Here is a 16,569-nt window from a genome sequence, read left to right as displayed (position 1 = left end):
GGTTTTGTTGTTGTTGTTGCCCTCATTTCCATTTTCCTCTGTCGCTCCTCGAACAAACATCCAAAATAAGCAACAACTTATCCAGCCTGAACATCCAAGTGTCAAACCTCTTTGTATCCTGTGGTGTGTGTGTGTGTGTGTGTGTGTGTGTGCGTCTAATTTTAGGCTGATTGCAATTTATTCATAAGCAAGAGATCAGTCAGAAAGACTCCTTCCTCCCCCTCCTTCCTAGACTCTCAGGTTTGCCTTCCAGTAATAATCCTCGGTGTTTCTTTCAATGGGGTATTTAGTTAAAAACAATGTGCTTTTTATGGTGCTGTTTCTTCCCCAAAGCTTGAGAACGAAGAGGAACCTGAGGAGTGTGATGAGGAGGTGGGTAGGTTTTGTTTATCTCTCACAAACTGCTGCAAAAAGGTTGGACAAAGTGACTTTTCTAAGCTTTTAACCTGCCAAGCACTGACGCACAGAAATCTGCCAGGTTTCCTTTTGTTTTTTTTTCCACCTGTGTGACATTTTGGTATTTCACATTCCCTTAGGATAAATAGAGCGTTTGACTCGTCACACACAGGCATATCTAATATCATGAATCGTGGCTGATTTCCATTCAGGTCCCATTGTACATGCTGGGTTAGAGCCATTGTTAATGTTACTGGTCCCCTCTGTGCTTCTCCTGCCACAACGAGGCCAAATATTGGCTGTGTGGGAAAAGGTCTCGGTGTAGTTTTACAGTGGCATGACTTTTCTTTTTAAATACCAAATACACCACATAGCCAAAAGTATGTGGACACTTATTCAGTTATTGACAATCTAATTCCTCCTGCACATCCAGCACTGATGTTGTGTGATGAGGCCGAGCTCACGGTCAGTGCATTAATTCATCGTTTCATTTCAGTGAATGGATCTATCAGGTCCTGGACCAAGCTGAGGCCAGGGCTCTGTGTAGACCAGTAGCCTTTTTCCACACCATACATCTCCTATGTTTGTTTTATCTTTTGTAATTACATTTTTGTCATTTGTTCACACTTGTTTCCATTTTATTCCTGTACCATTTTCCCAGATTATCTCTGATGATGAAGGGAAAGATGACATGGTGGGTAGGATGCATCAGCAAATGTCATTTGTTCTTTTTTCTAATTATTTTTGCCTCATATCACCAATGTTTCCTTTTGTTTTTGCATTTCAACACCAGTCTGGCTGCTCAGACTCGGAGGAATCTGAGGTAAAGTGCAACTACATGACAGTAAAAGAAAAAAGCCCTCTAAAATAACAACTCACTGAAATTTTCCTGAGACCTTGTATATTTCATAAAATATAAAACACACTGGTCTGCAAGCTGAACAGTGCTAGGACTGAACAGTTGGCTGTTTTGTTGTATTAGGCTTGTTTGTACACACAGGTATGGACAGTCCTTGTCTGTGAAACTTTCGGTTTGATTGTTTAATTGACTGTTGTCACATGTTGATTCGAGTTATAAATCCTGATTGACGCGTTAGACGACCGCAGACAAATTCAGCAATGTCTTGATGTGAATTTGCCTTCAGTCGGACTTTTAAAACTCAGGACTAGGCTTGTTTTAAAAAGTCATTACTATAATTTAACCTTACCGGTTCCTCATTGAGCCTGCAGCCTCAGTCTCATGTTCTTTAGGGTTTTGTTGTCTCATTTTTCATGCCAGTTGTCCAAAATCACAGAAATACATGTAAAATACATTTTTCGGTTATTTTTGCCTATTACCAAACGACTGTTACCCCTTTGAACTCCTCTTCTGCTTGTCCTGAGGCGCTGCAGATAGATCCTTGCACATCCCAGATCTCAAAACCTCCATAGAGGCCCTGGCCCCACATGCAAGCAGAGCTCTAAACACATTTAGAGCTGCTCACTAAGGCAGCCTCCCTCCCTCTAGTAAGTGCTTTATAGACACGGCAGCAGATAATTGAACTTGATTGTGTATGAAAATGTTGTATTTAGCTGCCACTAAGTGGCTTCTTGAAATGGTTCCATTCACCAGCTGCCTGCAGGGAGTCTATAGCATGTCAGAGAGGAGGTGGGATGTCAGAGGGTGAACAAAGAGCATCAGCTGTGCTGGTTAATGGATAAAGTCACTGCTGTCTCAACAGATGTTAAATTGGATGTTATAACGAAGCTGCATTACTGGGGCAGCTAAATCTGCAGCTTTGTTGTCACTGTCAGGGCTTTGCAGGTGCACAGTGTACACAACGTGTGTGTTTTTGATGATAAAAATCAAAGTAGTGAAGATGTGTCCTTTGTACTGAAATCATCTCTGGTTTTTAAAATGTGTGCAGGTTAATTGGACCTTGCTCTTTAATTGATGCTGTCCCTGTGTAGTAGCTAAAAAAAAGGAAACATCAGGTTTGGTTGTGACTACAGTGAAAGTGCAGTGTGCTTTTAAAAATTGGTTTTGAAGTCTTATTTGCGACTGGACTATTAATGAGGAAAAGTCAGGTTGAATCTGGAGGCTGGTGCAGCCTGTGAGTGTCAGGAGGGGCTGCTACGACTGCATGTGCCCTGTGGGCTCTTCATGAGGAGCTCTGTGGGGGCTTTTAGACCTTGACGGTCAGATCAGATTTGTGGATGTTTTAAATAAGACCCTTTTTTACAGCCTCTCATTCAAACCAGCGTATTGTACAGAATATTTTAGTGTTTCCGGCTCTTGGACTGAGACTGTTGTCCTGCATTGTCCTGTCTTATCCTGTCCGTCCTCAGGTTGACAACAAGGAGAAAGAGAAAAAGGTTGGTTGTCCAGGCCTTTAGCCTTTTCTTCCCACACCTTTACTCAACCAGATCTTTGTGTTTTGTGTGTTGTGCTGTTTTTTGTGTTTTGGTCTCTCTTTAATTCATACTGTATGTTTCCCTTTCGTAGCGTATTAAATTACAGCAGGATGCGTGTATATAAACTCATTCCAGGAACAAGATTTTGAGAAGAAAATGCTGAGCTCAGTTACTCTTTAGTGAGAGAAGATGTTTTAGTTTAGTTCTGTGTTGTTTACCATCTGTCCTCCTGCAGCACGAGTCCTCAGCATATGATGACAGAGAGGAGGAGCAGGAGAAGGTCTGATGTCTTCATAGTCCCTCTAACAGTTACTTAAGCTCTCAGTCAGCTCTCCTCTCCTGCTCACTGTCATCTCTGACCTAACTAACATCTCACTTTGCTGTTCTCATCTCTGAGTTTCTATAATTGTTTGTGAGTTTGTATTATGTGTGCATTCATGTTTTTAGTTTTATTTTCCATCACCATACAATACCATTACCATGTTATATCCCCCATCTCCTGTGTTTGTTGTTTTCTGTGTTTTGTTTACGTTTCTGTTTTGTACCTTCCTTTGTTTAAAAGCTTGACCAGGAGAAGGTGAGCCGCCCACATCTACACATCGACATGCAGTGATGAATGTTTCTCTTTATTTTTCTAACATTTCTGTCATTTTGCAATTTTCTTTACTGCCTTCATGTTTCTAGTCTGGGTCCAAGAAGGAAAAGGTGTGTTTGCAGTTAGTGTTCTTGCAAACTAGTTTTGTTATTGTTAAGCATTGAGAAACGTGTGTGTGTGTGTGTGTGTGTGTGTGTGTGTGTTGGTGGGCTTGTAAAGCCTCTTCTTAAGGGAAACTTGATTGTTCTTATAAAAGATAAGTAAACAACTTCTAACTGTGCTGCATGTATAAAATTGGATGCCATGCATAATCTTACAATAAATTAGCTAAAGGCCATGACCTTAACCTAACCATGAAATGCCTTTATCAATATTTTTGTGATAAGCATGTGAGGATGTGAAAAAGGTCACTACAGAGAATTATCAGCAGTATCTGCAGCTCATCTTGGCTTCATGTTAGTTTTATAATGAACTTGTTTGTTAGCATTTTTACTGTTTCGGTTTACTCTCTTCATTTTTGGCTCCATTCAGTGAAACCCAGCGTACACTAGCAGCTCAGTACGAACCCTAACCCTGCTAAACACCTTGTAGCCAAAGAACCAGATATTTCACTCAGGGGTTGGACCAGATCAACAACAGAGCTAAAATAAAACGACTACTTAAGTACAACATCACATAAATGCAAATATGACTCCAAATGAAGGACAACACTGCTCTGTAACTAACAGACGCGTAAATAGGCAAACTAATAATTTAACCTTATACCCAAGTTAACCAATAAAACACATCGTTCTGTAAATTCTTTCAATGGCCATTACAAAACTACAGGAAACAAATTTAAAGATTGGTCTGAATAGTTCAAACGTGGTTACTGCTCATGGTTCTTTATGCGTCCATCTCTGACATGGGGACAACATGTGTCCGAAGTGTAGTCACTCATCAGTTCAGTTCAAGGACCAAGAGTCCTGGTTTTCTATAAACGACACCTTCAGACTCAATGGGAGCGTGTGAAATGACTAGTGAAATGATTTGGTGATTGGGAGGATGGACTGCAGATGCAAACTACCAGGCTAAGACGTGAGAGTCAGCAATGGACTCATGAGGGCGTCACCTGTAGCGCTAACAGGGAAGGTGACCATCATAAAAGTGCCACAAAGAGTGTGTCTGTTGTGATGTTCGTTAGTGGATGTTACTGCGTGTTTATACCATATACTCACCAATGTACGTGTCTTTGCAGGCTGAAAAGAAAGATAAAGAGAAGCAGGTTGGTTGGTTTGTAATAACTGAACCTTTGACCTCCACTTTCTGCTCAAATGCCTTTTTATATCTATTCATTTATCCCAGTGTAGTCAGATTTAGTATCTTTAGTAACTTCAGCGCACTGGTCTGTTTACTTTACAGAGCACACTAACTGCATTGGGGGGGGGGGGGGTTATTTCAGTAATACAGGTTGTGTGACAGAAAAAAGACAAACTTCTTTTCAAATATTTTTATTTCTTGTCTTTGCCCCAAGGAGGACACTAGGAGCAAACAGGTGGGTGGTTGAAATGCAGATAATCATTCTTATGTTCCACATTTTACACAGACACAGTACAGGTTGTACTGATCTGAAGCGCATCAGCAGAAGCACCTTCAGTTTAATCAACTAAAGGTGTTTTTTTTCAATATGAAGTGTTTTTTCTGTGACCTTTTGGTTTTGTTCTTGTATATATATATATTACTGTCATTTAAATCCTTTCACAACACCAGGTTGGCTAATCATTTCTCTTGGCATAGTGTGCATGTATTTGGCATTGAGGGCAGCTGTCTGACATTTCATTTTGTTTCCTCCTGCACCAGTCAAAGGAGGAAGTAAACAAGGTTTGTTTCTGATCCACTTCTTAAATACATCTACAAAACATGGACTAATAACCTTTTAGCCGTGGTTCATTAATATTGTAGGTAGTTTTCAGCCTGAGGCGTAATCTGACTGAGCAGTGATCACAAATTAAAATGTGTTTGTTTTTTGTCATAATTTAGTGTATTTGACAATGGGAACTGGATTCGGAATATAATTAGGAAATTTGGTAGCCATAACAAAACTGAGTGCTTTATTAAAATGTATTTTTAATATGGTCTTTATTTAATTTTACCCTATAGATTATGGACATTGAGCAATACAATACTTTCTTTTAATTAAACGTTTGCATGTCAGCAGCTAATGTGTTGCTGTAGTCAGCAATGGACGGCTATGATCTGATGTACTCGTGTACTTTTCTGGGTACACACAAAGTGCATGAACAATGGTGGTGGCACTGTAGGTACACATGTGAATTAATTAGTATATCACAAGCCTTATAAAAAAGCTTTAGTCCAACACATTTGTTTTAGTTAGCTACTGAGCTAATTATTCATTGTCTGAGTTCCTAAAAAATTTAACAATTTTCCAAATAATTTCCTATTGAGATGAAGTGAGTGTGTATTTGTACTGCAGCTGTGAAACAGGTGATGTCAGTCTCCCCCTTTGTCTTGTAGCATCCCAGTAAACCAGAGGCCGTAAACAGAAAGCTTTTATTAAAGTCACCCACTCACCATTTCCCAATCCACTAGACAATATCACAAAACCCCACCAAGAATAAACCGTGTACCTGCTTCATACCATAACATACAGTCCTGTGTCTGTGTACTTGCAGCTTTTACACAGTATTGTCTGTTCATTATTTTTCCGTTTTACTTTTGTGTCTCTTCTTGTTTTTTTTTCTTTTTTTGTCCTCCCTGGAAGACCGAAGCCACAGCTGCCACAAAGAAGGTACAGTTGGGTGGTAGAGAGAGATAAGAGAGTCAGACGAGCACTAATTACCTGTTACCATTACCTATTACTTTGAATTTCAGGCTGTGCCTTTCATGAGGAGACAGTGTATTTATAGGTGCATATGTTCTTACACTTTTCTTTCTTGCCTTAATGAATTACACCAAGACCTAGACCAGAATTTGTAGTAAAACTGTCACTGGAAAGTCTTGGACCTCCTGTGGCAGTTTGCCCAACATCTTCTAGCAATAACACAGCTCCACAGTTCTCTTTGGCACACTCTCTGGATCTCTCTTGGCTCACTATAACATGTGGTGGTGCACGTTTGAGCTTCAGCATACTAATGAGTTTCAAGCTGCACTGTGCAGGTTGACTGAAAGTCTGTTACCAGGCAGAAATCTGCCCTTTGCAGCTTTAACTTTTTTGTATTATCTGGGTAGAGAGTAGAAGATTTCATTGAATACATGTGCAACCATCAATCCATCCATATTCGGGTATTCTGACATTTTTCTCAGGTTGCACTTGGCAGAGCCTTGAGATTATCAAACTCCCATTAAGAGTAAGAAATGTCTGATTGTTCTGCTTTAACAGTCTCAACAGAGACGTGTCAGTTCAAGCCTGGTCTGTACGTGCCCCTCACACTCCTCCAGGGGTCATGACCTGTAGCCTGCTGGTCTGAGGGAGCTGTGAATAGGTCCTGGATGTTGTTGTTTTATAGATGTTTTTTTGAATCAGTTCTGACGCTGTCATTTATGTGCTGATGCTCTTCCCTCTCTGTTAAACAGAGAAATGTTTAAATAAGGTGGTAAAATTACTGGCACTCAACAGAAGCGTCTTTCTGTTTAGTGCAACTAACAGACGGTAAAGAAAGCAGAGAACAGGCAGTTTGACTCTGCCCGTTTTGGTTCTGTTTAATGTCCTACAGGCAAAGACAAATTGATTCTTTCGTCCTTTGTGCCATCTCTTTATATTGATTAGTGTTTTTCTTCATCATAACTTGTGCGTTTTAAACTGATTGGATTTTGCTTTCTTTGTTGACAGATTTGTATTTTGGGCATGTTTACATGTCTTGTGTGAGTGTGTGTCTAACTGCCCTTCGTGAACAAATGAAGTGATTGATTGGGTGAAGCATGGGTGTGTATGGCTTTTAAAATCCTATCTTATTGTGTGATTACCTGCCAGTGTTTGCCTGGATGTGTGGTTTAGGCTCTAAATTTGAAGATTCTTAGTCGGAGAGCCATGCAGGTATTTGCTTTGTATGTATTTTACCTGCATTTACTTTAGTCTGAATGCTTTATTGAAATTCGTGGAGAAAAGACACACACTAATATTGTCTGAAACAATGTTATAAAACGTATAGAAAATGGAAAAGTCTGTCCTCAAAGGTTGGTTTATGTTATCTGTTCTCTAAATCCACCACAAATGTACCAAAGTACAAACTCCACCTTTTTGCTCAGCTGCAGAAATGCTGTTTTCTGTTCCCATGGCATCTCAACGTTTCCAGACAGTCTTTTATTTCTTACGCTCATTCTCATTCCCACTTTGCCCACATGGCATGCTGGGCAGACTACAGAGCTGAAAACATACAGGGCTCACACACAATCAGCCTGTTAAGATTAAACCCCTAAGACTAAAGGACTGCCTGCAGTGCATTTTGGACCCGGGGCCTCCTTGTGGGAAGGGTGGTCTGAGCACAATGTTGAATGCCTGCTCAATCTGTGCAGGGATGCTGTACTGTATCCTGCAGTGTGAGCAGCAAGTTAAACATTGTTATGTCGTTGGCAGAGAAAACTGCATCAAAATCACCAAGATTGTCTCCAAGGCTTTTTCAGAGCGACATGTTACCAGCTCTGTACTAATGCTGGTCTGTTATATTTAGCCCTTATCATTTTTTACACCGGTCTCCCTCTGATATGCACCAGACCAGTTTCCTAGGTACTAAAGATCCAAACATAGAAATAGGATCCTCTTTAAGATCTTTGATGGATAATAGTCAGCTAATTGTAGATCATGTCTTCAGCAGTTTCCTCTTTATTTGTACTGTGACTAGCAGCCTCACTGTACTTTCACCAGGTTTATTTTATGTTACGTTCACTAAATTCAGCTTTCTACTTTAAACACAACACAAGGGAGGTGTTACGTGTTAAGAAGTGTTAAGAGGAAAGAGTGACAGGCTCCTGCTCTTAAGAGCGCCACTTACTGTGACTTACTTCTCTTCAGATTCTCATGGTACATGTTTGAAGACCCACTTGAGCTTCAGACCCAGAAATGAGCTCGTGATCTGTTTCTCTTGTTGTATCTACAAACTCTACTCAGCTGTGTTTTCATTGTAGTCAGCAGTTCATGCCACCCAAACGGCAAGTTTATCAGTGTTGTTCTACATGTTTATTTTGCTGCACTATGTGCACAACTCTTCGCTACAGTTATGGTACTAAAACTATTATTAGTGAGTTTGTTGGACATTTTTTCTACATCCATCATTGGTTTTGCTTGTTTCTACTTAATTCAATTACTGCAGAGTGAGCAGTACTTGCATCACTTGGCCTGAGACCATAAATAGAAACTATTCATTACTTTTAGTGCAGCAGTGAAGTTGGACTGTGACCTCGTAGTCCCCGGTGGACGCAGCTGTGTTGAATTCCAGCTGCGGTGCTCCTGGTAGTGCTAATCAAAACCTTTCTATGCAATATGTCAGTGTCAATCGTACAAATGAGCAAAACATCTCACGTCTCTGGTATATTTAATCACCATTTATCAAAGAATGCACATAGCATGGCCTGGGTCTGTGTTGAACATATATAACCACACCTGTGTGCAGTAAACAAAGATAAATCCCATCTATCCGCCATCCATCTGTTCGTGCACCAATAGGATCATTTACATAAAGAAACACCACACAGCAACAACGTGCCTGTGGAAAGTCTGTAGGACAGTTTTAAGGAAGACTAAAAAAATACATGAATGAGGTTCACGTGAAAGAACATTTTAAAAACTAAGTTTTTATTTTGCACTTTTCTAACCTGTGTTTGATTTTTGTGCATCTTTTAATGGTGTCACACTAACATAGGAGTGTGCAAATACTGCAAAAGTCAACCAAAAAAAGTATTTGTTTGTTGGCTGACATTATTCCTGCAGTAAAAATCCCTGAGTGGGAGCTGCTGAGCTATATAGAGGTATTTTTGTGTTTTTTTAAATAATAAGTGACTGTTTATTTTGTGATGTATCCTTAATACTGAGAGAGAAGGTGGGGATAGAGGGATGCATCCAGTCGACAGTTCGGGGTGCAGCGGTCTGCTGACGACTGTGGAACTGAGTGTAAAGGCTTGAAATAACCTGTTACCACCTTTCTCCTGCTGTTTATTGCTGTGGGTTGCAGCTGGATACAGAGGCAGCTGACATCCTCAATGAGCTGCAGGTGAAGCTCAACACTGTCCTGGACAACTTCAGCACCTTGTTTGCCAAGAGGTAACACACACACACACACACACACACACACACACACACATTTGATGGGCATCTGAGGAAGAATCCTCCACCGGACTCAGAAGTTTTCCTCTGCCTCTTTTCCCTCCAGTTTCCAGACTCGCATCAACGGCTGCATGCGTCAGATGGCTGAGATCCTCTACCAGATCAAAGGCCCCCCCAATCCAAACACTGCAGAGGCAGATGCTGACACCATGCTGAGGCCCCTCATGGAGTTCCTGGATGGGAAGTAAGTTGAAACATGACTCACACTGGGTCCTGTTTTAAGCCTGTGGAAGAAAACTGCAGGAGCAGCTGTCATTAGACTATCAAGTCTATCGTTTTACACAAATTATTCCTGTGTGCAACACCGATGTTGTCATGGGCCTATTTCTTACTGATTTTTCTTTGCAATTTTAATCCCATATGCAAATCATTTAATACAAATAAGGGTGACAGTTTTAATGTAAAAATGTTGATGTCCAGCCAAAATAAAAAACAATTATACATATATATATATATATATTGCACACAGCACAGCACACAGCACACAGCAGCCGAGACACAAAACAGAGATTCATTTGAACTCATAATAATCATGTCCTCCTTTAAATATCTCTCCTGCATCAAATGTACAGAATATATACACGCTGTTATATAAATGAAATCAGGATAATGTAGATAATACGCCAGGTCTCATACTAACAGCTGTAAAGACATAAGAATTAAATTTTTATTGTCGTTTGTTTGTGATTCAGCCTCAGCGTCTTTGCTGACATCTGTGAGAAGACGGTGCTGAAGAGGATCCTGAAGGATCTGTGGAAAATCGTCCTGAGCAGCCTGGAGAAAACCATCGTCCTGCCTCAGAGCAACGACAGCCTGGTAAACACGACCAGAGCCAGAATCTTCACAACTACCAGCACTGATACGTATTTAGATTTTTCTGTCATGTGTCTTTAAAATCATCCTGCTCAGCTCTCCATACTGATGAGAGCATTTAGAGGACAGTCAAGAAGATGAGAAAATGCAGACTGACAACTATTACAGGACTACTTGTACGTGTTTCAGTAAATCTTATGCTAATGGAGCAGCAGGCAGGGACTGTTTGGACAAGTTGTCTTACTGATCCATTTAAAGAAGCTTCAACATCTGAACACGTTTACATATATTTCTATCTGCACTAAAAATCCATGTTGTGTCTGTGTCAATGCTCGTGAGCTTACAGACAAGTTTCTATAATGCAATGAAACAGTTTTTATAAACTGCAGTTACACATCAGAAATATATCAACAAAATGTTTACTGAAATACACAAACTATCTCAACAAAGTCTTCAAATTGGTTGGCGTAGCAGAATGAAATGAATGGGTGCCTTCAGTTAGAGCAGCAGTTGTCCTCTGCCGCCATCTAGTGGTCAATATGTGCAGTTGTGCTTTTCTATTGCAAAATGTTGGAACAGTGATGTGGTTGTTTGGTTTCTTCCAGCGGCAGTTCTAGGATTTCATCCTTGGGGGGGCTTAGCCCTCACTATTGCTGCTGATAACACTACCTAGTGTTGTGGCTGTGTATTGCAGCATGTCGATAGTACAAATATGAATGCAAACAATCACGTATGTGAAGAATCAATATAATCTCTGCTCATTATATGCTGCAGTTACAATATGAATGCAGTCATTAATGAAGCATTTTAAAAAGTAAAAATTATACTTTCAATAAATTTTGATAGATGATTGTTTTAGGGGGGCTGAAATGACAGACAGGAGGCCTAAAGCACCCCTAAAAAGGGTCTAGGACACCCCTGGTTTCTTCTGTTAAGATGTTCATTTTTCTGACTCTTCTCATGTCTTCCTGTCCTCTCTGCAGGGTGCCCAACTCCTCACAGCAGCTAAAGGACTCTCTAATCTCAAGGTAACACACGGACACCTGTGGTTTACTATTCATTATAGTGCATAAAGTTAGCAGCTTGAACACTAGACAGGCTGGGTGAAAGCTGGAGGTAGAAAGGAGTTTCGGTGTTCATGATGGTTTCTCCTCCCTCCCACAAACTGCTGTTCTGCAGCTGCTCACACAGAAGTCACCTCTGAAATTTGCCTCCCAGTTCATTATTCAGTCATTTCAACACAAGCCCTTAATGATGTGTGTGAGTGTGTGCGTGTGTTTACAGACGTTGGTCATTGGTCTGTTTAATTTATTCCACTGGATTTAAATGAGCACAATCAGCAACACTAAATTTCAAAACCAAGAGTGAAACACAGCACTCAGGGTTTGTGCTGTTTGTTTGTCTTGTTCTATTTTTTCATGTATCTTGAGTGGACACTTTGTCTGATGTGAGTCTGTGATCGCTGCAGGGAGGAGGTGAAGCCAAAACCCTGACGCCCAAACAGTGTATAATTATCGACGCAGGGCTGGAGACGATCAAGGTAGGTGAAGGCCTGCACCTGCACGTCTGAAATTAACATGTAAAGCAAAGAAAAACTGAGACTGTCACAGTGAGAAACCACCAAACCAAACCAAACCAATCACCAAAATGCATTTTACTGAAGTGTTCTGGTTCACTTTAAATACTGTACATCATTTTTGTGTACATATCTAACACACACTATAACTTTTTTCTGTTGTACATAAAGGTTTTTCCTCTCACCCTGCTGCTCTTTTCTTTCAGCAATACTTCCACGCAGGAGGAAACGGCCTGAAAAAGGCATTTGTGGAGAAAAGTCCAGAACTGGCTTCGCTGCGTTACGCCCTGTCCCTGTACTCCCAGAGCACTGACGCTCTCATCAAGACGTTTGTCACCACACAGCACTCCCAAGGTGAACACACACACATTGCATGTACAGTATGTAGAGTTGACTGGTGCAGACTGACTAAATCGCTCTTCTGCTCTCACAGTGCATGATGGGATGGGCATCAGAATCACCGGCAACGAGAAGATTCGTCCTGACCGGGGTAAGTCTGGTACTTTTTGACTGCCCGAGGTTCCACAAAGCACGTGCCTGGTTCCCTTCGTGAGACTAAAGGCTCACTACGTTGTTAATTATGTTCGTGCAGGTTCAGGGGTAGAGAAGCCAATTGGAGAGGCCATGCTGCAGGTCGACATGCTGCTCGGGAAAGAACGCAAGGTCAACGTCAGGGGTGAGCGCTGCACCAAACTGTAAACCTCATCTCTTCACTATTCAAATACTGCATTAATCCTAAACCCAGGACCAATCGTGTATTAAGCCTTTGAAGGACCATCCCAGTGTTTTTGATTTGTTTTATTAGCTACTGGTTGTTTATGTTTTACTGCCAACTATTGTCTAAAGCACAGGAAAGAAAAATGTGAGCATCAGTTTTATCAGCAACACACTCATAAGACAAATTCAACTCAAGGTACAAAGATGAAGTTTGACACCCAGTAATTATTTAACCAAGATGTTTACTCGAAATATTTCTTATTTGCAAAGTCCTTCAATTACAAGTGAAATGGAAACAATAATAATGTTTACTTGGCTGCATCACGCATGGTGGCTGAGTGGTTAGCATTGTTGCCTCACAGCAAGAAGGTCATGGGTTCGCAACCTGGCCTTTCTGTGTGGAGTTTGCATGTTCTCCCTGTGCTTGTGTGGGTTTTCTCCAGATACTCTGGTTTCCTCCCACAGTCCAAAAACATGTATGTCAGGTTGATTGGTGACTCTAAATTGCCCATAGGAGTGAGTGTGAGTGTGTGAGGTTGTTTGTCTCTATGTGGCCCTGTGATGGACTGGGGACCTGTCCAGGGTGGACCCCTGTCTTTCACCCAAAGAGAGCTGGGATAGGCTCCAGCAGATCCCCGTGACCCTGGCTTTCAGGAAAAAGCGGGTATAGAAGATGGATGGATGGATGGATGGATGGCTGCATCACAAAAATTATCTTGGTGGTTGTTTAGAGACTTTAGTTCAGTTTGAACCAGCACAGTAACCAGTCCCAGTGCCATAGTTAGTCTCAATAATCCACGTCCAAAACAAACAGCTCACACTAGTCATCTGTTCTGCGGTTCCTATGAAAACTGTCCTTCTGTTCTCCATCATGTCTCCATCCAGTCATCGCAGTGAACGACATGAAATGGCAAACATCTGGGATGTTCCGGCCCTTCGTCGAAGTCTCCATGGTTGGTCCCTTCCTGGCCGACAAGAAGCGCAAGTTCACCACAAAATCCAAGAACAACAGTTGGACGGCAAAGTTCAACGAGTCTTTCCAGTTGTGAGTGTGAAACTCGTCCACCTGCGTGTTTGTTTGTGAGCCTGCAGCTGAAATGTGCTGAGATGCTGTGAATTCACAGGCTGATTTTTCATTTCGTCTTGTGCTCTGCAGTGTCCTGGGTAAAGAATCCCCAGAATGCTATGAGCTCCAGGTGACGGTGAAGGATTACTGTTTCGGCCGGGCGGACCGGGTGGTCGGCGTGGCCGTGGTCCAGCTGCGTGACATCGCCGACCGCAAAAGCTGCGTGTGCTGGTGTCCACTGGGGCCACGCGTTCACACCGACGAGACGGGGATGACCGTGATGCGGATCCTGTCCCAGCGGCCTGCTGATGAGGTGGCCAAGGAGTTTGTGAAGATGAAATCTGAAAGCCGTCCCGTGGAGGAGGGCAGATGAGCGAAGCCTCTAGCTCTGTGTTGGAAATGGTACAAAAAAAAGTGGATCACAGTCATGGGTCATAATCAGGGCTACATGTTGTTCACAGCTTTGTCTGGTGTTCATGACCAATGTCCCCATCACCTTCAGTAGCTAGGACCATTAAAGCTTCAACATTCAGGAGACACAGCAGACACAAGAGGACTGTCAGAGTTATGGATTTTATTCATTAGGTACATTGTGGAAGGAGATGCTTCTCTAAACCTTAAAACAGGGAAACGTGTGAACATAATCTGCTTTAGAGCTGCAGCAACTAGTCAGTCAGTCAGTCAGTCAGTCAGCTGATGGGAAGCTGATGGGAACAGCTGTTCATATAATCAAATGATCATTTAAGCTGCTCTAATGTGACGATTTTAAGTCTTTGCTGTTTGTGAACATGTTGGAGACATCAGTCTGGAAATATGTTCTGACATTATACAGGCCAAATGATTAACAGTAAATCAGGAAAATAGTCAAAATATATGAGAATAATTGCCAACAATAATTTAAAAGAAAGAAAGAACAAAAAAAGAAACATCTTAGGATGTGTTTTTAAAACAGATTAGTTGTTTGTCTAAGACCATCCAACATGATGATAGAGCTAAATTCACTGACTGGTGTCAATCCATTTACAGTATCACCGCTAATCCAGAGTCAATGCAACCAAGAATACGATGCTCTCAATGTGTGTTCCCTTTAATGATGAACTTCTAATGTTTTTCCCAGGCTGAAAGATAAAAGCTTGAGAAAAAAGACAATATCAGACATTGGGAGAAGAGTTTTAGTTCAGATGTGTAGCTGGTTCTTGCCTTAAAAAACCCAGTTAGCTAATATAGCTAGCTCACCATACATACACCAACCACTGGACTGTGGCCTGATGAACAAAGTACAGAGGTTTTGAACTGACCTCTTCTGTTTTTTTTTTGTCTGGTAGACTCTTTACCTGCAGAGCTGCTCTGAAACAAACAAAATGCGAGCCTGGTTTTTGGATTTGAAGTGTGAACACCTTTACGGGGACCAGGAACAGGCTCAGAGAACTTCTTTTCATCTACTTTTACTGTTTGATTTGGATAAGAACAGTCTTTGATTTGTCACCACAGCCTTTGTCTTGCATGTACTGCCACATACCAGTCATACTCTCTGGATTTGTGACCGGGCTGTCGCATTAGGCGCACCACAAACCTGGACTGATGGAAAATAAAACAGGCAGGTTTGGACTGAAGTGTGACTGGGGTTGACCCACATTCATGTCTGTTTACTACTGTATGTGCCAAGGAACGCAGGTGTTCAGCGAGCCATGATCAACAAACACACTTCACATATTTGGGGTTGTTTATAGACAGATGTGGTCATTGTAGACATCCCACTTTTTACTGCACCTTTACCTAAACCTGCTGCACTTTGGCTGTTTGAGATGAGACCGTGTGTGAGGCTGGAACCAGATAAGATAAGATAGTCCAGTGCAGGTTGAGCTTTGATTATATTGCTTTAAATGACCAGTCTTTTGTCCACAGCATGGTTTAAGTGCAGGAAGGGGGACAACTCACAATGAGCACAGCTGTAGTTGACAGCTGAACTCTTGCACTCTGTTTAAAACTTGTGAAAAAACAAAAGCCTATGACCAGAGCATGTATTTACTGTATACAAAGTCAACTAGAATTGTGACCTTTTTCATGTATGTACTGTGAAATATGAAGATTGATCAAATGTATTTAAAGTATTTATCATTACTCTGATGTGACATATGTTGAATAAACCATATTTTGTACATAAAATATTTATGAATCAAGGCAGAGGGTATGTTTTTGCGTGTTTGTTTTGAGTTGTAGAAACTGAACTACACCTTCTTTATTCATCTGCCAATCACTAACACGTGTCATTTCAGAGCCGACACCTGTATGTTCCCGTAGTTTCCTGCCTCTCATGATTACCTGACCGCCACACTCACCTGCTCCCTGTCACCTCAATATCAACAATGAGTAGATACATTTGTTGTGTTGCCCTGTGATGGACTGGTGACCTGTCCAGGGTGTGCCCCTGCCTTTCACCCGAGAGAGAGCTGGGATAGGCTCCAGCAGATCCCTGTGACCCTGGCTTTCAGGAAAAAGCGAGTATAGAAGATGGATGGATGGATTTGTTGTGTTTCTGCCTGCATTAGCAAATATTAGCAAACACCCCTAAAACAGCGAGCAAACTGTCAACATGGCTGGATCAACCTGCTGGAGAACTACCTGGCTCTACATGTGTAATTTGGTCATTTACCATGTGCAGTAATGAAGGTCTTAAGGCTGGGGGGACACACAGC

General features: G+C 41.5%; 1 protein-coding gene across 3 annotated transcripts in view; it reads left to right on the top strand.

Moving 5' to 3' along the window:
* unc13ba (unc-13 homolog Ba (C. elegans)) overlaps positions 1–16,000 on the top strand; it is a 126,543-nt gene extending 110,543 nt beyond the window's left edge. For 2 of the 3 annotated variants that reach the window (XM_026322431.1, XM_026322434.1), the window contains 10 exons: positions 9,550–9,638; positions 9,748–9,885; positions 10,394–10,517; positions 11,498–11,542; positions 11,983–12,054; positions 12,297–12,444; positions 12,524–12,580; positions 12,683–12,766; positions 13,693–13,852; positions 13,964–16,000. In XM_026322431.1, the coding sequence (XP_026178216.1) occupies positions 9,550–9,638; positions 9,748–9,885; positions 10,394–10,517; positions 11,498–11,542; positions 11,983–12,054; positions 12,297–12,444; positions 12,524–12,580; positions 12,683–12,766; positions 13,693–13,852; positions 13,964–14,246 (1,200 nt within the window). In that variant the 3' untranslated portion in view covers positions 14,247–16,000. The remainder of the gene's footprint in view (positions 1–9,549; positions 9,639–9,747; positions 9,886–10,393; positions 10,518–11,497; positions 11,543–11,982; positions 12,055–12,296; positions 12,445–12,523; positions 12,581–12,682; positions 12,767–13,692; positions 13,853–13,963) is intronic. The other variant, XM_026322432.1, reaches the window with a different exon arrangement.
* The last annotated feature ends 569 nt before the right edge of the window (positions 16,001–16,569 follow it).

Source organism: Mastacembelus armatus, chromosome 9 (genome assembly GCF_900324485.2).
Source record: "Mastacembelus armatus chromosome 9, fMasArm1.2, whole genome shotgun sequence".
Classification (NCBI taxonomy): domain Eukaryota; kingdom Metazoa; phylum Chordata; class Actinopteri; order Synbranchiformes; family Mastacembelidae; genus Mastacembelus; species Mastacembelus armatus.
This window is presented reverse-complemented; position numbering and strand designations above follow the sequence as displayed.